The 24,342-nt window shown below is 39.8% G+C and overlaps 1 protein-coding gene across 3 annotated transcripts in view; it reads right to left on the bottom strand.

The window, feature by feature from the left end:
• LOC110978554 (ubiquitin carboxyl-terminal hydrolase 31-like) overlaps positions 1-24,342 on the bottom strand; it is a 44,065-nt gene that overhangs the window by 16,517 nt on the left and 3,206 nt on the right. For all 3 annotated transcript variants that reach the window (XR_002598091.2, XM_022233642.2, XM_022233643.2), the window contains exons 2-7: positions 17,207-17,539; positions 8,594-8,832; positions 6,571-6,682; positions 3,113-3,213; positions 2,198-2,278; positions 119-248 (exon numbers count right to left, since the gene is read on the bottom strand). Coding sequence is in view for 2 of the 3 variants with exons in the window: in XM_022233642.2 (XP_022089334.2) it covers positions 119-248; positions 2,198-2,278; positions 3,113-3,213; positions 6,571-6,682; positions 8,594-8,832; positions 17,207-17,539 (996 nt within the window). In the remaining variant the exon portion in view is untranslated. The remainder of the gene's footprint in view (positions 1-118; positions 249-2,197; positions 2,279-3,112; positions 3,214-6,570; positions 6,683-8,593; positions 8,833-17,206; positions 17,540-24,342) is intronic.

Here is a 24,342-nt window from a genome sequence, read left to right as displayed (position 1 = left end):
AAGGTTAGTGTCTGAGAAGGACGGGCGACGAAATATCCAAAATATAATCCAACGTCCTTTTGAAACATGTCAGCCATTCCAGGTAGACTAAGCCACTGCTGGATGTCTAGTAACCTACCTTTTCTTCCTGTGTGTACAGGTCCATGCAGTCTGCCAGGGATGCCTTGACTGGTTGTTGGTGGGCCAGTCTCTGCTTCTGTACACTCTCATCTTCCTCAATGAAGATGCTCAGAACCTTCTGGGAGAAGCTGCGATTCAATGATGCACAAGGACAGGCAAAGGTAATATTTATGGATTCTAATGTATTCCATTCAGTACATGTGCCTGGTGAAAATGGTTGGAAATGGCTTTGTAGGATGGAGGTAGGGTTTTCATATTTGAAAAGAAGTATAAGACAATACAAAGACATTTAGGACAAACACACAATATGAAACAAAGCTGATGACAATGCCAAACCAGATTTGAACCGATGAAAATACAAAGGAACAGCCAGGAACTTATCAAACAAATATTGTTATTATTACTCATAGGTGCACACCCAGGCCACTGAGTGACTGAGACGGACATTCCTATAGCAACTCACAATCACTCAAGGGCACAGATGTGGAAAGAAAGAGTTTTTAACCCATTGGAGTTTGCTTTGAGTTCAGATTTCACTTGACATTATTTTCATATGGTGAAATGGGGCAGAGAAATTTGCTGAGAAGTTTGTGGTTTTGGGTCCATGCAACTGATTTTTCCCAGACACATGACTAAAATTCTTCTTCAATGTATGACAACTGTTTGAAATGCTGTTGCCTGAGCTTTTCTGGATAACTGACATGAGGGTGCTGTTGCTGTGATGACAACAGGGAAATTATTGTTCAGAGTCCATGTTTTATGTACATATTGTGAAAGTTTCTCTTTGAAACATTTTCCGAAAAAAACATTGTTGACTTATTGTCATGCATTTGCACAACAATAAACCACCAAAGAAACAGAAATTTATGATAGCAAAATATTAAAAGTTCCAGCAGATTTTGTGCACAAACCAAAGTAAAACTGGTGCTCAGTGTCTGGGATGACATCATAGTTTTGCTCATGAATACAGAGCTTTGCAACTTGCTTACAGCAGAAAAACCAAACAAAAGGCTCCAAAATACCTGTTAAAATTAGGTTAACTGAAACACAAAGTCGCATATTTAACTGCTTCAGTAAAATATTTGCATTGCATGAATCGTTTCAAATGCTTTACTTCAGGTTTAGTTCAAAAGATAATACAGTTCTGGTGGAATGCATCCACATGTATATGTATTATTAAACAAGAGGTGTTCCTGGTATAACTCTTGTACATGCACACCGATACCCTTCAGCATACATCATATGCTGCTTATTCTTCTTGTGCTCACCAAAATCCAAACATACAAACACAACTTCACAACAATTTGAAACAAGGCAACATATGATACAAGTCAAGCAGATTTGGCACACTCTGGTATACTGGCTGTCAGGGTTGCTATCAGTTAGACCTTGTTTACTATTTCACTATCTAGGACACTGCCAAGTATTTGAGCTCCTCAAGATAAAGCCCTACCATCCCCATTCACCATTGTGTTTACTTTGAGGTCAAAGTGGGCAAAGTGGGCAATTAACACAGACAGACAAGCTCTGGTTCAGTGAGACTTTATGGCCTTGCAGCATCAGGTCACCACAATACCACATGCTCTGAAGGTGACAGCCATCTGTCATTGGCCAAAAAATGACAATCTGGTTACAAAGTGCAAAGTGACCTTTATTTGACTAGTTGTCAACCTGCACTCAAACTCAAATGAGTTTCAATACATTTTTAGCATTCTCAGTAACTGTGGGCAACGTGCTTACAGAGTGTCATCAAAACAAAAAAGGATCATTTGAGACAACTACATGTTCTATACATTTCTACTAAAATTCAGCTGCAACACAAAGCCACATTCAATGTACTTCACCAATATCCTTATGGCAAGTCGCATATTTCTGGGTCATTCAACGGTAACTAGACAGCACTTCTACAGAGTTTGTTTAACTAGAATGTTAACATGCTGTACAGAGTATGACCTTACAGCTACATGCATGCAGTGTTTGTGCACCTATTCACTTATCTTCTACAAATTTGTATCGGTTGTGTACACCCATATGCTGCGTCCAATCTATAGACTTGTCTCATTGCAGAATAACTTACGTGAATCGGATGTCGTGTTCCCATTCCACCACCGCCTTGATGTGGGCTGGCCCTCCCTCCTCAGCTGTGGCTTGTAATAACCTGGGATCAACCACAAAAATGTGAGAATTTCTCAGAAATTACGCAAAACATATGACTACATGTGACAGAAGCCATCGGAATTGGCTTTCCAAAGTTGGCCAGTTATGCCCACTACAATCAGCTTGAATGTCTGCACATGCACATGTACACAGACCATTTTGTAGTATTTTGTGGTATTGTAGTGACTTATTATCAGATGACAGCAAAAACGGAAAATGCATAAATACTGCCAAATATGGATTCAACAACCAACAACCCTTCTAAATGAGTAATCAGTTTCCAACAGAGACCTTCTTAATGCAGCTGATGTAACTGCAGAGACCCATGCTAGAACAAGAATGGCTACAGATTACAATGTTTGTAGTGCATGTATAAATGCTGGAAAAAAATCACACATAGTCTTTCTTGATTACAGCATGTCATTTCCTAGCATACATGTATTTTGAAATGGTTTAGTGATTTTTTAAGCACAAAATTTATTCCCACAATATTCAGCATTACATCTGACATTTCCTGAGGGTGCATCACTTTGATAAGAATTTTTCCTCAGAACGTAAGACTATTTCAATAGAAAATCAGTTTTTTAAATGGCAAACCAACAAAATGAATGTCACTGAATTCTTCCAAATTCGGCTAGAAAACAGGCAAGCCCTTACAACTGTATCTGTATCTCACGTGTGCGAATATCATTTGGGCACTGACACGCCACTGACCCACTGTAATGACTTTCCGCAAAGCCACAACAATAAGACTAGATCAAAGCCTTGTTGATAAAGCTCTCCAGATATGTATTGCCTGTATGGAGGGTTGAGTGTAGGGGTGCTACACATTTACCTAGTGATGACCGTATTGTGTAGAGGCCTGGACTCATCGGGCATTAAGAAGTGCCTGGAGCCCTTGGCGTCCGTGACTACACCAACCCTCAGCAGCGGTCCCTGGGAGCAGAATGAGTGAGATCAGTGGCAAGACATGTGTAAGTATGGTGAAAACAGGGCCAGACTAGGCCAGGGATCAAAGTGTACGTACAGTTTGCTGAGATACGGACAAACTGGACGCAATATTATCCACTTATTGTTCATGAGGTGCTATTGTCAAAAATGGATGACCTCTATAAAAATGGCAGACAGAAAAATTGATTGCCAACCATCACTAGAGACTAATATGAACCAGAGTTTAAATAATACTATGTGTTTTTCTGACCGACCGACTGCTTAAGGGCTGTCAACCAAGTCTGCAAATATTTAAAATCTTTCAAATGGTGCTTGACAACTTCTTATGGCTGAAAAGACATATTAAGGCTGGTTCATACATGTACATGTTCCTCACGCAAAAGCGAACATAAATGAGAATTTGTGATGTCAGGTCAAATATTGGCACATTGAACACATTTCAACTCTGGCAAAATTTGCTGCAAATCTTTTGTAACATCTAATCTGCTTCATCGTCATCTTTGCCTGTAGTATGAAATGGCCTTTAGACTGACATAAAAGAATACTAGAGTAATATACACATTGTATTCTAATAACTTTTCTGAAGAAAATGTACCCCCATCATGTACATGTACATGATGTACAGCACATCTATATTGGTAATTAATGAGCAGTATACAGATGTACTACCATATATCCTAATGTTTTGATATGTTGTGAATTAAAGCCTCCATCCATCAGACCTACATGTACATGTAGTTCTCCGAGTAAAATACATGTACATGTATGTACATGATCAAGGGACCAAGATGTACACTAAAGGTACAAGTACCGTACATGTACATCCAATGGTTCAAAGCCATTTTCATATATTGCACCAATATAGCCATTGCATTATATGCAGATCTACAGATTTATCCTACTCCACAGCCTATCCCATCTGCTTCACATTTTCCATTCTTCAAATGCCTGACTGCTCTACAACCTGTTCAACTTCAGCCAAGTGTAACAGCACCACACATGCAAGACTAAGTGACAAGAATTGCTGTTTTTTTTCACACGCAAAGAGCCATTTTTTTCTAGACATCACGTAACCAAATAAAAAACAGGTAGAAAGGTTCATTGTTGTTTGTGCGTGCAAAAGCCTCACCGTCACCTACTGGTGCATGTACATGTACAGTAACAATGCCCTTCAGAATCATGTTTGAGAAGTCCTGTTTACATGCATTTTTATGGCGTGCAAAGTTAACATTTAATCCCGGAATAGAGATATCTCTATTCTTAGATGTACCAAGTTAACATTTACATGTATTCACGGAATAGAGATATCTCTATTCCTAGATGTGCCAAGTTAACATTTACATGTATTCACGGAATAGAGATATCTCTATTCCTAGATGTGCCAAGTTAACATTGACATGTATTCATGGAATAGAGATATCTCTATTTCTGGATGTGCCAAGTTAACATTTACATGTATTCATGGAATAGAGATATCTCTATTCCTAATAGAGTCCATTCCTAATTGAGGCATCTCTATTCCTAATTGAGATATCTCTATCAAGTTACCGCTTGCGAGGTCAGCAGGTCGCCCTCTCAGTTTTGTGTTTAAAAATCTATTATCTTGAGGGGTTTTGAATCGTGTCCCAGTACTTGTACTGCCGTGGTTGATTACGTTAGGAAACTTTACACGACCTTCTGGTTCAGTGAAACTTTGTGTGTTACGTTACAATGACCTTTCTGTTGACTCAGTGTGCGGAACCAGAAATATTATAGAGATATCTCTATTAAAACAGAGATATCAGTATACGTGGATTAAATGTTAACTTTGCATGCTACACATTTTCATGATTTTGATCTGTTTACACTAATACATGTACATGTATGTATGCTAATCTTAAGACGTCAAGGTTTGTCTGGTGTTTATTTCATATTCTGATTACCTCTGATTTGTCTAGAGCTATGAGTAATGAATGTGTCCATGTACTGGTAGGAGTGAAATGAAAGTACATGCAACAATTTTCCTGAAGCATTCCAAAACTCAAAACATCCCCAAAATTCCAACCCACACTTGCCGTACGTAATCTCCTAAAATCAGTTACAGTCCAAAGTTGCTGTCAGAGACCAACATGACACTACAGTTCCAAATGGATTGGTATCAAGCTCGCTGGTGGAGGGGTAAGACATTAGCATTAGTAAGCAGAAAGTTGTGGATTCAAGTCCCAACCAACTAAGCTCGTGTGCTGAGTGTACATGTGTTTTTCGCAGTCCCTCAGAAAACAGTGAATATGCATGCAGTGTTTACAAACATAAATACATGTTGGTACAGGCAAAATCTCAATGCATATATTGTACATACCGGTATGTACATGTTCAGTACGTGTACAAAACCCCTTTATGCAGCAACCATACATGTACTGGTACATAGCAATAAGTTTCACTACATGTACACATTCCAAACGGCCCTTGAACATCAACCCAAAACACCTGCCATTTACATCTACACTGTTTCATGTGGCTCAGTGGGTTTCCCATAGCTCAGCTGCTATCTGCGCAACGGGACTTCACTGCCAGCAATTTACATTCAATCACATTCAGCCCCCCTGTTTTTTCAAAGCACCCCACATAATTGTTCAAGCTTGGCTCACTGTCAACATGGGAAAGCCCTCAGGGAAAACATCGCCTCACGGAGTATTGATCTGGTTTTAAAGCATCGCGATGAGAAAACAAAGCTCCCATGGCAGGCTTTTAAATCCAACTCTTTCTGGGTCGCACAGCAGACGTACCATCTACCGTGCACGTTCTTAATGACAGGCATGAGGAGAGATGCACATTGCTAGCATTTTGCAGTTGCATGTACCGTGTTTCAGATGGAAGGCTAACAATGTTTAGCTTGGCACGGATCATTCAGATACCTACTGTTTAGCATTTTCCTTTTCTGCAAAATATTTTTAATATCGATGTCTCCCCCTCCTTGATAACTTTCGACTGTGTGTTTTTCTCCGTGGCAGTGTGACATAACAATGCCATGAGGTTTCGGACTATTTTCATATCTACTCAAAAAATATAAACAAAAATTTGCTCAAATGGATTCACTTATGTAGACTTATTTAACTATCCAATACATTTCTCTTGTGTATCTATTCTCTCTCCTTTGTGCATTTTTTTACAGAATGTGAGATGACTTTCCGAACAACCTACGAGTGACACTGACTATACTGCTTGTGGCACGCAGGGCACCAGTTTGCATTATGCGCCAATAATCTACAACAACAAGAAGAAACGGATTCAGGCAGTCAGGGTGAAGACACAGTTCACAGACGAAACAATAGAGCAAAAGCAGGGGTACATGTACGTGTGTACCTTGGTCAAGACCTGGTCCACGTGGCTACAGCCCATCTTCTTCAGGATGACAATCCTCAGCTGTTGATTGGTTATGCTGCGGTCGACCTCAATGGCTATCGGATGACCAAACCTGCAAGTTAAGCCAGGTAAACAAGAAAAGTCAGGGCTCAATCCTAAGGGCTCTGTGCATGAACAACAGAGGGCACTTTGTTCCCTAGCAACAGCATCCCTTGAAGCCAACACAATGCATGAACACACTTGTTTGGGTGTGTATTTGCATATACAGTGTACATGTGGCAACTTTAATCTAAAAAAAAAAAAATCTTCCCCTCAGTTAAAATTGCTGTCCATAATTTAAACCCTTTTGAAACTGTTATGCATGCACACGTACATGTACATGTATAAATCACCACACAAGAAACACCGTAACTGGAATGGGCACATTTTTGTTTTAATCACAACTTTTTCTGAGTCGCATCTAAAACAATCTTCAAAATTGACACATTTTCCATCCACTCTGAACAAAAACAAAGGAAACACTCAAGTTCCAGCCTTCACAGAACGTATTATTCAATGGTAGAACAACCCGGGCTTACTGCATGGAGCTGTTCAGCTTGTATTTGTACATGTACAAACATGTACATTTAGGACATGCTGCACATGTTTAGCAGCCCTACATGTCCTGGCATGAAAGTCAGCCATGGTCAAAGAATGTTCACATACATGTACATGTAATGGCAAAAACAAATTTAACAATTTGGGAGATAATCCTTGTGAGATGGCTCAAATACATGTTCATGTACCTTTAACTTGATTACATGCTTTGTGTCATCAACCATTTTGCCCTATTGGTCACCAACAATGTAATCGAAGCTTACTTAATTTGGAAGTTTTAATGGTGCTGCAGGAATCAATTCCGCATAGCTGCAACTCTATCAGTGTCTACAGATGTGAAAAAGGCTCAAATTTCAAAGAAAATAATGTTTTACAACGTTGCATCCATATTTTATTTCACCAACTCAGAGGCATATAATGCAGGTACATGTACATGCACATGGTCCCCTGTATAGACTTGGGTGATAACCAACTCCAGTACATAGAGCAGTATTGCTGTTTAACACAGAAGTCCTGTCTTGCAAGTAAGGCCAGTTCATAATTAAAGCAAAGGCAGAAATGAAGTTAATTTTATATTCTGAAAAATTGGCAGTAAAATTAGCTAAGGTTAAAAATGTGCTCAACTGTTGCAAATTCCCAGCAAGCATAGCAAGTGTAAAGTATTTCATCTGATGTCGCGATTTCACATTTGTTTTCTCTTTCACGCCAACTACATGTACATGAAATTATGCAATCCAGCTTTTACAGTCTTAACTATAGGTGTGTGTACATGTATTTGTGAGTACATCTAAGATTATAAGCCGTCAGAAAAGTTTTTAACTTGGGCAGCATCACAACCTGCAATCACCCAAAACCTGGGTGCAAAATGAAGGAACTTTCCCAAGATACACTGTACCGGTACATGAGTGTTAACAAAAATTCAACATGGACAAAAATGACCCACAGAATGACAAATTCTTACAAGTTATCAAGACGCTTCAAACCAAAGCTGACCTGAAACCAATCTGAATTTCCTAAGTCCCAAATTAAGGTAAAACCAACCTACCATAAACCAACCAAAAGAAAACCCTGAACTGATTATTCAGACAAAAGTCCTACAATTTCTCCACTTTTTCAACCTGAACTTACCCATGTTACATGAATTCTATCCAAAAAACATGTGAGAATTCAACACTATATGTACCTCCTTCACAGTCCCAGTTGGACGTCAGGAAAAACGTGAGCATCTTGGGTCATACCAGGCACTGTGACTCTTCAGTAATGATGCACTGTGCAAACTCTTCTAGATTTAGTTTGGGATATGTGTTAAGTTTTTCAAAGATGGGGGGTTGCACAATATTACACCCCATCCTCTTTCCCTGGGTAGCCCGCTTCTTTATCAGGATGCCTTGATGGCATGAGAAGCCAGATTCATTTCAAATCTTACCTTCTTCCAGTCTTGCTGAGACCCTGCTGGTTTAGGATCACCATGGTGATGACCTCTCCAACAGGTCGGTTGCAATGTACGTACAGGTACCCCTGCACCTGCGTATTGGTGGCCAGGGCCTGTGCAATGTGCGGTGTCTCAATGGCGTACACGCTATCACTTTCCCTCAGTTCGCTCAATGGGAGGTTGTCATGGTAGGAACGATAGAAACCATCAAAGTAAACTTCCGTCAGAACAATCTGCACGCAAAACAACAAATAATCAAAACCAATACCAGTAAAATACAAAATTAATCCACTGATTACATATATGTTGCTTGTGGACAATTAAAGTAATTCAAGGCAAAGTTTGCAATTTGTAGGTTTAGGACTTTCAATGTTTCAACCATTTATACCCAAATACACCCACAGTGTTTGGTACTTTCACCATCTGGTATTTTTCCTCTCATGTACCGTTCTGTTCACCAGTAAACTATACACTATTGGCATGGTCGACTGAAGTGAAACAGTCCATCAAATTTAAATCTTGGGACATAAGTGAACTCTAACATATGAAGTTATGATCCAAACAGAGTTCCAAAATTAGTCAACAAAGCAACTGCTTGTTGCCAGTACAACCTGTACTGAATTCTTAGATTTCATTCTACATGTATATGTACATGTAGACTGATGTACATGTTCATGTATCAGTACCCATGTCAGGCATTATCTGATTTCTTCTCTCCATTTGCTGTCAATGAAAATGTACATGTGTACATATACATGTACTATCTTTTTAGCCACACACAAAATCAAGACATGTATCACACCATGTAGATTGTACATGTAGCATGATTACTCTGGTGAAATGGGTTATGGTACATGAATATGTTTCCTTTAAATGCAATGGACTCAAACTGCCCGTTGTTTACAACATACTTCCAAAGTCAATGGGCACGGTAGTGGCCATCCACTAAACAAAAACAACCCGTAGATACTGGGTCTTAGCATGTCATAACTCACTCCTTTGTCTCATTTATTCCTCGGTGAAATCTGAAAGGGGATTGGAACAATAATGCTGTGAGGAATCTTTATTGGAACTGAAGGCAAATGGGTATTAGGCCGGAGGGAGATGGCCCATGGATATAAAAGTTGACTGAGTGATACAGCCTCCCTCAGTTTGGCCAGAGACGCGTGAGAGCAAGAACTCACGGTGAGAAACAATTTCATTCAATTTAACAAGTATTTATCAGCTTCCTAAACCCTGAGCATTTCAGATCGAAGAATCAGATAATAATGATCTCAGATGTGTGGTTCTTTGAGAGTTGAGCTTTGGGATTAGTTCAGAAAACAGCTGTAGCAGTAACTGTGCGCCGGTGAGCTGGCGATATGAACTACAAATACCCGGTACGTGTAGCAATCGTCAATGTACATGTACAGTGCAGTATGAAGGCTCACAATGTGTGTGCATGCTTCAGTTTGCAGTGTACAATGTAAAGTTACATGGACGTACAAACACTAGGTGTTACATGTAGTGATGTCCATGTACTGTACTGTAGATGGTCGGCGTGTGCGGCCCTATATTGTTGCGTTGTTGTCCACCCATGACACATTGTGCTGCATATGCCTGTGCTGTTACACTTTATCTAACCAGCTTAAAAAGGGAACCAATTATGATTTATGTAATGGGTTGCTTTTAGGACATTTTGCACTGCTGGGCCTAATGGTACTTGTAGCTCAAGTACATGTACATGTAGGATGCAACCAGTGTGCCACTTTCCTCATCAAGTCTAGTGTTGGGTAACCATAATGTGCTTATAATAAAATGATCAAGGTCCTCGCACATTAATCCCAACAAGTTTCTTTAGTTATTCTTTTATCATTTTACAATGGTGTGTATAATTCAAACTTACTGGTACATGAACATATTCATAAATTCTTAGAATATGAATGTTGACCCTAATGTCACCAATAATATCTACTGTCACTCTAGGGGTCTTTTCAGTAGTCAACACAAAATAAAATAATGAAACAACAGTTGAGTGGGTGTCACTTCCATTTCTATGTATGGTTGTCAATCTTGCTGCTCCCTGACCTTGGGCTAAACATCCCTTCTCATTCAGGTCAGGCAGTCAACACACCCAGTTATCCCCCATCATGGGTTCACTACATAACCAACCCGACCAATGAGAGAAAAAGGAGAGCATGATTCACAAAGAACTACTGTATCGTAATACAGGACTGCAACCATTACATCGGTATCCTTGCATACCATGCTCACTGATAAAAAGTCATACATGATTACATGTACATGTATGAATGAATATTCAAGGAAAGCTTAAATTTCTACCTAGAAGCACTCAAGATGTTCATCTCTGAAACTCTGAGAGGACATGATCTCACCACATTATCAGACATGGGTAATGCCAGACATTAGGGGTCCATTTTTCCATGTCCCTGTCACATTTGACATATGATTTTGTAAGTTCAGAATGTATTTTCTGATTTCCAAGAGTGATGAATTAATGCGAATTACCAGCCAAACAAATAGTAATAGTTTGAAATCAATTCTGGTGATATTTCCATGTCAAATTACAAAGGTCAGGTGTAACAGGGACACAAAAATGTCACACTTTTGGACCCTTAATTTCTGCAATTACCCACATCAATTTGCATCCAGTTGATGACCTCATAAACAAAACTTGGGACATGTTTACGCTGTGAATTCCTCAGCCACCAGAGTGGCATTTTTATATTCCATACACAATGTAATATACATGTACATGTAGCTGGTTATGTGGGAATTACACAGTGGAACACAGCAGTAAATAAACTTATCAACATGACAACCCTAATGCTGATTTTAACGTGAGGGAAATAAAGCTACATCGACGCATACATCTATCTTGAATACTTTGTTTTCATTGGCTCAAATTGATCATATGACCGAGCAATAAAAACACGACCTCTTCACTGCATATCACGCATCAACAATATCACATACACTGTACATGTACCAGTACTAGTCCCCATCCACTGTCCAAAACATAATGCAGGAATCACTGACCAGCATGAACATGTACAGTACTGTTGTGACATTACACGGCCTACTGATTAGTAATTAGTTCATGATTACTGGCAATCTATAAAAGATTACCCGATAAGGCAGATTGCAACAGTGAGCACACACCCTGGAAGCCTCCCAGCTCCTGTGCACTAACAATGCATATCATGTACTGGAACATGTACACCAGCTGTACGTACATGCACATGCTGTATTTGTGATTTTTTTACGGATTTTCTTGTAAATGTTATGTTTCAATGTTTGATCTTTGTTCTTAGTAAAAACAAGCTACCGTAGCAAGCATTATACATCCATGTAGGTGTTGTAAATTAACTACTGACAGTTGTTGTTGCATTTGTCATTCTGGCTTTGGAAGAGTCAGACCTGTGACCGGAATAAATCAATTACGTTATGTAAATCCCTGTGACAGGGGTCGAAATTAAAGGTGGCCCGTGGTACACTGAAAATTCATTGGGCCACGGCATTGAAGTCCCAAAATGATGGCATGTGTTTTTCTAACTTACATGACTTACCAAAATAAATTTTACAGTCGTGCCAAAAATTTAGGATCAGTGCATTTAAAAAGGTGTATTTAAATCCAGCCAGGCTGACCTATCAGCCGTTTTGGTAGGAAAGTTCGACTGATGCAAATTGGCAAGTGTGGTAGGCCTGATCAATTCCATTATATGTACTCCACCCGGGCCACCCAATTTTCACAGGGCCAGTGCGATGCACTTCCCAACTGGCCCTGCACGCCACCAAGAAATTGAAGTTAATTTTGACCCCTGCTATTACCATCCCTTTAATTTGTGTTAAGTTGCGTCCACTGGGCAATCCCACCACAACATCATCAGCTGTTAGAGCACTGCAATGTTTTGTCAATAGTTGAAGTTCATTTCTTTGTATAAATCCCTTTTTAATGTAAAATGTAACGTGCCCAGTAATTCAAATCCTATTTAGTTTCTTCAAATCACACTGATGAGTAACTATTTCTTTTTTCTTGGCCCAATGTTTTGTACAAGTACATACACATATTTATGTACCAGTACACGTACACGTATGTATTCAATTTTGCAAGGGAGAAAGCTACACAACACAGCATCCATTCACTGCAGGAACTTCAATATGAAGCAGTGTTCATTATACATGTACAGGATTAAATGGAAGCCTGGCTCGCGTGCAGTAAGGTTGTTACGGTGACAGTGATGGAATGAGCCTAGGCAGGTTTGAACATGCACGCCACTCAACTTGTTCGGTGAGACGTGTCTGTTGCTCAAAAGGTAAACTTGTGCATACAGGCAAAGCCAAAGGCTTTCATTCAAAAGTACACTGACACTGGGAGAAAACTTATGGTACATGTACATGTACATACGGTGTACATTAGGTGTATCCAGATTTCAGTCCAAAATTATCAAGGATGCCATATGTACTAGAACATGCAAGAAAAATGGACAAAACTTACAAGTATCAAAAAATGCTGGGAAAGAATAATCCCTTCCCCACGGGGCTCCTTTCCCCCTCCCACCCTTCCCCCACTAGATGGGTATGTGCTCTGAGTATCACTGAAATGAGAACGGAACTTTCCAATTTTACCAGCTGTATGTGTACATGTACACATGTACTCATACGTACATGTGTGCCTGCAGCTTGATCTAAAGTCTAGTACCAGTGCATGTGCGGGTACCCTGAAGGTGTACTGCACATTACTCTGGGGATACACGCCCATGGCGAGTCTGCCCTATGAGTGAATTGAAGCAGGTGGTTCTAATGAGGAGCTGCTGTCCCAGTGAAAAGAGCTAAACCTCAATGAAGACCTGACGACAGTTGGAGCAGCGCCAGTGTTATGGTGACGATCAATGATCTATGAACCATTACTTGCCACTCACTAGACACGCTAAATTTCTTTCATTAGATCTGGTGAAGGGTAGTGTCGGGTGTTACTGTCTGTTTTTATTCTTTGATTGACACCCTTGATGCATGCTCTTGACATTGAAGGGGTGTGGTAAGGGATTGCTCATTTAATGTACTGCTATCCATTAGGTGTGGGCAGAACTACTCCAGATTAAATAAAATCAATTTCACTGCACTCAGAATTGGAATCACGACTCCACTTTTTGAGACGTCGAGTCTCTGTAATGGCTGATTCTAAGCACCCAATGGGTTTCCAGTAGGCAGCTTCATGAAGGTGCTGAGCAACTCCGTACAAAAAATTGATTCTAAACTTGGAACTGGATTCGGATTCTGAATCCCAATTCCACTTGCTTTGAGGAATCGATTTCCCTCAGAGATCGATTCCTTCTCCCTGAGTCTTCATTCCAGATACCGGTAGTACACAAAAGCTAACATGAACATGTTCTCCCATTTCCTCAAATCATATGCTACTGATAAAATTCACGTCAAAACCATGTTATGGGAAGTGATAAATCATGTTACAAAGAGACAGATTCTGATGAGTGAGTAACCATGAGCTTCCCATATTACTGTACAGGTACATTTTTAGTGTATTTTTGGCCAGAGAAAATTGGAAATGTTTCCCAGTGGAATCACAATTCCAATATGGAATCGGAATAGATTCCAAAATGCCAAAATCACCCAGCACTACTCCATGACAACCATAAAAATACTTGAAGGCATGTTACGGGTATACCAAACAATGTACATGTACGGCGCATGTACCGGTACATGTACATAAACTTCAATGCATCACGTAAGAGTCATGCAAAGTACACGTGCATATGCTGCATGAACACAGGGATAATTTTACTCATTATCCCACTTTTTATCAGTTGCGTGTGTTATACATTGTACGAATACATGTACATGTATGTTGGATTGAGGAGTGTTAAGGTTAATCAGCAGGGTGGATCCAGATGTTTCATTCATTAACCCTAACCCTCCTCAATCCTTCACCTGTTGGAGGACTGAGGAGTGTTAGGGTTAATGGAATCATTAATGTTCAGTCATTCATGACTGCAGGAATAAAAATTTTGCATATTAAACAGGAGCTGAATATTCATTGTTTTTAACCCAATATCTTCAGACTACATGTACCGGTACCTATGGTTTTTACACCCAGCCTTAGTACCGGAACATAAGGTATATCAGAGCTTGACATATTTCCCCAAAACATGGTTGCCCCTGGGCAACTGCTTTCATGAAAAGTGGTTGCCCAGTGTTTCAGCTTTGGTAGCCCAGAATAAACCTTGCTAATGAGCGTCGATTTGCAGTAAACATTGAAAGAGTGTCCAACAGAGATGGGTGGGCAAATGCAAAAAAAACCAATCCGAGAAAAAAAAAAGTCTGCAAAAAACCCCACAACACATAAAAGTCATTATGGTCATAATTCATTGAACACTCAGTTGTTGCACGTGTTCCCTACACACAAATCACTGATGGGCATTGAAGTATAGGGAACATAGTGAAAATGTAGTATCCACTGAATACGTAGACCGCCAGCATCACACTTTTTTTCCTGTGCGCCGTGCTACCAGTATGTAGAAATCAAACCGCTGGTTCCCAGACCTGAGGAATCGTTGGTGAATCTGCAGGCTAGATCAGTGAACCGGACTATGTACATACAGGTACACAGTATGCCTACAGTTTGTACACAGCACGCACATTGGCCATATTGCAAACTCAGGGAAAACCTCCCTGAAATTCGTGAGTCGGATTGAGGAATTCATTTTTTTATTTCCCTTGAAATTGTATTAATTGAGATACAGTACAAAATAACAATGAGTGGAGAAAAATTAGTACTGTGCTCATGCCAGATCTTTTTGGTTGTCCACGGACAACCATTTGTGGAAATTCTTGTTGTACAGAAATATTTTTTGGGCGCCCGGGCAACCAATTTAGCAAGGACTGTAAATGCATGCTTTTTCCCAATTTCATCTAAAACTGTGCCGAATATCTGAATCTGAATATTCAATAGATTATTGAATATTCAAATATTACCAGTATTTTTCAAAGTTGAAAATTTGAATGCAAAATTCATGAAAAGGAAGGGAGAGGTTTTTTTGGTTTTAAACGAAAAAATTTCACAATGGACCCTAGTTCCAAGCAGATTCAAATGAAAAGCGACAGAAACCTGAGAATGCTTCAAAAAGTACATATACATTATTCATTGAAAAATTTAAAAGGAATATTTTTAACAGACAAGAAGAGTTATTCGTCTCTTAATTCTTGCTGAATCTTGGCTGGAGATACTCTTGGAGGTGAGAAGCTATTAAAGTGATTATAATGTACAATTGTAGGCCTTAAATTTCCTAACGGCCATGGTGGTCATGGCTGCCGGTACCCTCCAATTTGGCCAAGGTGCCTCCGAAAAGTGATCGTGTTTCACGCCAAGATGGCAGTGCCCCTTTTTTCTCTTGGCCGTAATGCCCTACACGTGCATATTGACTGCCCCCGTTCAGCGAGGTACACGGAAAGCGGCATGGAAAGCAACATTCGTATTCCATGATCGCTCACATTCGACTGGAACAAAGTACCAAAATGCATGGCACGCATACATTTAAGCAAGTGTATGTGGGGATATCGTACACTCAGCCCGCCGCGCACCGGCGGCCCAGCACGGCCTACGCCATGCACACAGCATGATCGCAAGCATGGCACAGTCAGTGTTGCCAGGCCTATTCAACAACTTCACACAACAGCACATGCTCAAGCCAAGCATTCTAACATACATGTACCACGCAGAAAGGTTGGTTTAAAACTAAGTGCTCATCAACGTGTACGCATTAACAGTATATCGAGAGCTCCACGTTTTTCATGCACACATGACAACTGTATGGTCGTGGCAGTATTTTAACTAACACCGCCATGTAATGTTTGCAGTTGAGTGCAACATGCCACGCAATCCGAACTGTACATACATGTACATGTACACAACATTGATCGGGACAACCCTGATTCTCACGTACGTTGTTGGGTGCAAAATCAATCAGCCTGGCCGGTTTTTGTGGCAGGCAAAATGCCGAGGAAAGAACGGCTGCAGTCAAAACGGGCCGAAGCCTTCCAAGACTCAGCTGCTGGTTTGGCACTAATCACAGACATGTTCAGGGATAATGTATACATCCAACTTTTTCTTAGGCCTGAATGAATATTGAATTTTCATGCAAAAATATCGGGATGGCATTAATGCCCAGAACTTTGGTACGCTGATGGCATTTAATGCCCTCAACTTTGGCATTAGTGCCCTTGATTTCAGCTAGTCCAACAATGCCAAATGGCAGTGTCCTAAAAAAAATGAAATTCGAGGCCTGCAATTGTGTGCGTTATTGCAACTGACTTTGTATACGGTTTGTTCATCAACAATCTCTCGGTTGGTACTACCAAAAATTCAGATATTCGATCGAATTGAAGGTCGAATATTCGAATAGTGAATTATTCGAATTGACTCAGCCCTAATTTCATCCGCTAAAGTAATATTTCATTTAGATGACATATATGCAAACTACACTGTACATGTATACAGCTACCAACAAGCAAGGGAAATGCCCACATCAGAGATCAAACTTTACAAGGTGGTATCAACAATGTGCAACACAAGTCCATGTACACTGTGCTTACCCTAGTAACTGCCATGCTGCACTGACGGGCGACCTCTGACCTTAGATCAGCCACAGTGGCGCCAATGTCCATCACCACGCCCACCCTCACTACCCTGGGCTCCCGGTCCATGTACACCACGGCTACGGCCATAACTCGTGTTGTGCGTTGGGGTATGGGCAGGGACACGCACAAGAAGGGGTCAAAGGTGTTGCTCTGCCGGCCGCAGTGCGGGCAGGTCAGTGACGACCGCAGCTGTGCCTGGAATAGGTCGTGGATGAAGCTGTTGTTACGACGCATGTGATTGGCCAACATCTCGGCAGCCAGGATCTCGTCATTCTTGTTGTGACGATTCTGTAGAATTAAACACAAATGGCAATAAGTTACAATCTTATCCAGTACTGTACCTTCTTGTTGGCTATATTAGGACAAGTTCAAACTTCAGGTGAATGTGACAGAGAAGCTAATTTGATGTCACAAAACAATTTCAGCAAATTTGCTTGAGTTGAAAAGTGTTTCATTTTTGCGAATTTGCAATGCATGTAATTGATTTAATGCCATGAAGTCATATCCGCATTTATGTTCTTGCCAAATTGAAGTTGAACCGGCCATTAAAACACAGCAACATTTGTAACCCATTTTGACTTGAAGCATCCCCTCACAGGTAAAGAAGAGATACATGTAGGTTGGTAGGAATCTTTTCATCTGGGCACCAAACACACATACATGTACATCATGTGTGTAGCTCTATTCCAACACACATGGACTTTCAGTACTGCTAGTAAAATGTACATTGTACATACATGCATTAACTTGTGCACCTGCCCAAGGACAGTTGTGCTACATGTATATACATGTACATATGTACCGCTACCTTTTCTTGTTCATGTTCATGTACATGTACTGTAGTAGAACAGATCTGTATCACAGATCTAAGTAGTAGTCAACTGTATTTTATTTGCATTGCCTCGACAGACAAGTTATACACAGCTTCATGCTTGAAAATGAAGCCAACTTTAGCATATTTACATGTACACATTACTGCTTGTAGAACTTGGACTAGAGATCCCATGGTTGATAATGGCACATACATGTACATATAAAAATGAACCTGTACACAGCATTTTAAAGGTAGCTGCAATAAACCAATTTGAATACAGACCTTTAAAATGCGCCTTTGTGTCTCAGTTAACCTTATTTTCAACTTTTGTTTCACTACTTCAAAGGATATTCTCCTGGTTTTGCGGTTTATGCTAATGAGTATTTCTATATTCATGGCCAGAACTGTGATGTCATATCAGCAACAACCCACATTGGTTTGTACACAAAAAGTCCTACATGTACACGTACACTTTTTTGGATTTTCCGGGATTCAGTTGTCTCTTCTTTGCTGATTCATTGTTGCTTATCCGCATTCTGCCGAGGGCACTTATGAATGTTGATTCAGCTGGAACGGGATCTTTTTCATTTTTTTAAGTTTTAAAAATTCTTTAAAAATTCATATCTTCATTTACTGGGCACTTACACCCACGCGAAGGACTGTCTGGTTCTATTCTAATCTGACAGACAACATCTATTGACGCAAGAGTATTTCAGCCACACCTGCCACCTTGTAAAAAGAGCCCAGACTGTGTGGTGTTATGTAATTTTTTTGGGTTCACGAACGGGCACAGTGCGCTGCTGACCTCTATACAATAGGGGCCAGATTAGCGAGTGGTAATTTGCTCATGCTGAATGCCCCAAACAGTGGTATACTGTTTCAAAATAATGCTGGATTTTCTCCACTATGTACAGTGAAAAAATGTTGGTAATTCCCAACAGCCTGGTCTGCTCTTAGGAGTACAGTCTTTTGTGTCAAGGCCCCAGTTGGGGGGGGGGGGAGTTGGGGTGCACATATTTTTTCAAGGGGGTACTACCCAAAAAAATGCTGCAACTGTATAGAGCTCTCCAAACTCAACAGAGATTATGAACAGATTCCAAATGGGAGGGGGCACCAGCATCGTAAGATTGACCAAATGCTACACACTTTATCACACATTGTGCAATGCAAAATGCACAGGGCTATGCTGTAATACTTGAAATAACAATTCGATTGACACATATTGTACAACAGGGCACATTATCCTTTGAAATACGCATGATACATGTACATGTGGAAATCGAGTCAGTGAGGAGCTGACTTCATTGGTTCCCACATAACTTGTGTTCACATGAAATAGCCAAAGTAGGGAACCAATAACGCACATGCATTTCGTGCGAGCAGCGCACACGGCGTGCATGGCCAGCTCCAGGCACGGTACGCATCCAATATGTACAGTACATGTACAGTATTGACTAACAACATGTGGTCATGGTTTCACATCTCACAGTTGGACATTGCACTAAGTTTTAACTTCTGAACATGCCAAATAGAAGTTAAAAGTAGTGCAAATGTAAATTTGATCGATGAAAGAGTGAGAAACAAGTTCAACTCACACTGGCCAGAATAAACAAAAGTGATGGATGTTTCATTTTTGACTAACGTTATGCTTTTGGTTATAGGGAAGTCTGATGTAAAGCACAGTGCATCGTACATTTTTAGAGTCCCCTAACAATGCACGCTTCAACTTCATCTGACTTGTTGCAAAATCTCTTATTGCAAAAACTTCATTTTGTTAGATATCTGTACTATAGCCTTCATAATACATGCTGCTGAATGGTTCAGTGTCATGAAATTTTGACCGAACTTCAAAAACGGCAGCATCCCGAAATTGGGCAAGAATTCAGCTGAGTGTTCCAAGACCATGCCAATGTGGCGCACTTGAAAAAAATTACCCCAAACCCAAATAAACATTAAAGAAATTCTTTGAGGTTGATAAATTTTGCTAACTTATTACCTCTACTTACCTAGCCACAAGTTTGTTTGAAGATCATTATCATTTTGGGTGCATTTTTAAAGAATTCATTTGGACTTCAGAAAAAAATTGAAAATTCAAGCCAAAATAAAAATTTCATCGGAACTTTGTAGCAGGTTGAGATTTTTGGATCAGAATGTTGCGAGTTTCCGGTTCCACTTATAATGAAATTTGAGGTAAAAATATTGCTCCTACAAGGCACTAGAGACAAAAATCAGAGCGCGCCTTATTAGGATACATCAACATACATGTACACGTATCCTTTCGCAAGTAAGCCATCGCCAGCCACACAAGAAAGCAAACAAAATAAAGGCCAGATTCTCTCAACAGTACAATTTAATTCATCCGTGTGCAGGTATTTTATACCTATTTTCAGGTACTTTATGCCTACATGTACTTTACCCACTTTAAACAATTTTCGGCCCATGACTGAGAACCCACTTGATTTGAAAGACCATTGTTGAAGACTTTCTTTTATTGTTTTCTTTTATATGGATATTCAATGATGTCATGCAGTTATATTGTGAAAAAAGAACTACACAAAAGTATGCAATTGCCTTCCAAACATTTTGAAGAAATAGAATACTGCATGCCCCCCTATCCCATCCCCTCCCCTCCCCAAAATAACCATATTAAACTGGCTGCATGTGTACACGTTGCGTGTGATCGGATGATATGCGTAATTGCCTCATCTTTTCAAGGTACACGTAAGTTGATCTTATTGCATGATTTTTCAATATTTCCACCATCAGCCAATTGCCTTTTCTTTCTAATACTTAATGAAAGATTGTTTCAAAAAAGGGAGTGTGAGTGAGTATGTGACAATGCATCTACCGGTAGTGACAGGGTGATAACGCAGATCTGCCGATCATTGCCCAACATGTGTATAAACTGTGCACATACTGGTACATGCATGCACCTACATGTACATGTACAAGTATTCACGCCCTCCATGGTGACATTATCAATTTTCCCTAAGGTCAGTTTTCAGTAATTTTGCATTAGTTTGAAACACGAAAAGCAAACTGGAATGTTTTGATGTACCAAGTACGGTACGGTACATTGGAAAATGAATGTTGAAATGTACTTCAGTTCATGTACATTCTAATGTTATTATCAGATGTACCAATAGTCAACAGTGGAAATAAAGAATGAAGGACTAAATGAATTTCCCACTCTGTTTGGCATCCTGATGAAAATGGATATTTGATATTTGGGTGTGAAAAATGTTGTTGCAGGTTCCTGCAGACCGAGATGTACGGAGTACATTGCATGTACAGGTACATGTACTAGTAATGCACAAATCTCAAAAAAACCCAAAAAACAGGCGGGATAGACCACATCCTCTACAGTTGTAATTCAAGGCGCTTCGATCATTTGGAGCCAAGCAGTACAGGGGTGAGAACTCCATGAGGTGTGCTGGATTAAAAAGAGTTGATAAAGTGAATGGGATCAAACTTTAACTATGTGTACAGTATACAATTTAGGACATACATGTATCAGAATGAATACATGTACATGTATTCTTGTTTACAACTGTATAAGGTGTACAATACCAGTACCATACATGTACAAGTATACAATACACGTACATTTTTTAGGATGATGAAATATTTATTTCAATGCTGTCATTTACAATGTAACCAAATACCTTCACATTACGTTAAGTACTGAACATACCGGTATCTGGCCATTAAATTTAGTAACATTAGGGCCTCATAAAAGAGGATTATACACTCATTCCCCCTTTCATGCCTTTTGAAAATATTTTCATAAGAGCATCTTTGAGGATGAACTGTTTTAACATTCAAGCCTTGATGGGATATTTACTAGACTGTTGTTATAAATTGTCCATTTACTTATTCATGGGGTTAATTAAGGGCGTGTTTTTTCAGGGGTGTCAAGGAAAAGCTGTAATGGAATCAAGCTGACCCTGGAGAAGGTACAACTTCATGCCAGATAATTCCTTGGAATCAGAGTACAAAACATTAAGCTAAAACTTTTGATGAAAACTTTCTTTATGGTAGCCAATTCCAGTTTCCCAGGACTTTGCTTCCAGACACTTCAATGCAAACCTGCTGTGGTAAATGTACCGTGCGGGTACCCAAATGTATCAGTCTTTTAGACAGGGATTAATCATTTTTAAATGACCTTGCATAACTACCAGCATAAAGTTACAGTTCAGTAATACTACAAGGATTTATGGCAAGTGTTTTTTTAATCGGGTGACTTTCGAGTCACCATAATCCACCATTTCCAGATTGATATTAAATGGTATCCTTTGAAATAGCCAATAATATTGAAGAGTTGGTAAACCAATAAACTAATGGCCCTGGGTTGGACTAATCACGGCACATGTGGGGCAGGTGTTGTATTGGCAGCATTGATTGAGCTTCCCAGCAGCAAAAATATAAAGTAGAGACCTTGACAGTAAGCATCAACCAAGCAGAGGTGTCAGGATGTGGGATTGTTATGCAACTGAAAACATGCATGAGAGCCTACACTTCTTAAGTGATGTGCTACAGAAATAAAACACATCATCGCATGACAGGTTTTGAAAGGGAGTGATTTTGCCACTGTACCACTTCAACATAACCTTTCCATGTTTAACATGTACACCATGTATTGTACCAGTACACCAGTGTACCGCTACATGTGCAGTGTAATGAATTTGGCTGAAAAAGTGGTCAGACAAGATGCGCAAGATCAATTTGTTCTGCCATTATCACGTTTTGACTTGACATACGGTACATGCACTAAGGTCATTATGTGCTCGCACACATACCGGTCATGCCCCAAAAAAACCCCAGGAGTTGCTATTGGGAGTTTAAAATACCGGTAAATTTCGTTTGGACATTTTGTTACATGTATGTATACATACATGTATGTTTACATGAACACGTACATGTACATGTTTATGCACACTGTACATGCATCATGTGAAAGTGAGAGCTCTATATTTTGGGGGGAGGCGTTCTTATCATTTTTTGGGGGGGAGGGTTCAGACAGTACGGATTTAGGGAGGAATCTAATGCCTGGAGACCCCTGACCCTCATTTTTTAGGAGAGGTGGCACATGAAAGAAATTTTGCTTGGACCTTTCTAAATCTACACGCCAAATGCTGTTGAAAATACAGTTTGGCAAATTTCTGGTGTAATGTGCGCTCCTGAATCTATCACACCACAGTGCGCATTGGTGCACAATCTGAAACCATCCAATTTCAATATGATTTTACATGAACCCTGGGGTAAGGGTTAATTACTAAAAAGATGTGTAGTTGCAGGTGTGAAATCCATACAGTACCACTGTACATACAGGTACATGTATGGTGCATGTGGTCTACACAGGAACAAACATCAAGGTTAAATACTAATTACATTATGACTCATCACATCCTTGTTTACCAAACCAGAGTTCTGCAATGTACACACGCATGGAACAATGATACACCATGTGCACACAGGCTACTGTCTTTTATGTCTTCAGTACCCAAAGGTATGAATAAGTTTTGTTACAATCATCGTTTCCTGGTCTTCACTGGGTATCAGTTCATATGTACCATATATGTACCTGTCGCCTGTTTCATTTGCATTATGAACAGCACAGAATGCACACCGTATTTGTTGCATTTACAATGTGTAAATTTTAATTGACACACTGCACGCTTGTCAGCTTGATTGTCAGTGATTTTAAAGCATGTGCAGTGTGCGCGAAATAAACATGTTGGTAACTGACATGGTTGACCTTTACAAGTGTTTTCTGGCCAAATGCTAATTAATACGGTGACAGACCAGTTGCACAATCCTTTCCTATAACTTCTACAAAGTCAGGCACACCAGTGTTTGTCTGGACAAACTTCAAGACCAATGCAACACCTTAGTTAGAAAGTACATACATGTACATTCGTTGATAAATCCAAGAAGCTGTCACTTGTTTTTTGCATACATGTACATGTACATGTATCTTGTGTTGTTTTTCTGCCAGATTCCTCTAAAAATGGGTTCTCCTAAATTTAACAAACCTTGTGAAGAAACTTGTTTAAATGTGGACTAGTAAAATTATGACATACTCAAAATGCAAACATGAAGTTCATTCACCATCTCCGGTGGTGCCAAAGTACACGTACAGTGTATATGTACTGTAAACACACGAACATGTACATGTACATGTATGTGTTCATGTACCATACACTAAATGTACAAGAGGTACAGTGTACATTGTACAGTTGTCACATGTACATGTAGGTTGCCCTTGAATATAATG

The sequence above is a fragment of the Acanthaster planci genome, linkage group LG07 (assembly GCF_054643075.1).
Source record: "Acanthaster planci isolate LZ-2023a linkage group LG07, COTS_SCS, whole genome shotgun sequence".
In the NCBI taxonomy this organism is placed as follows: Eukaryota; Metazoa; Echinodermata; class Asteroidea; order Valvatida; family Acanthasteridae; genus Acanthaster; species Acanthaster planci.
This window is presented reverse-complemented; position numbering and strand designations above follow the sequence as displayed.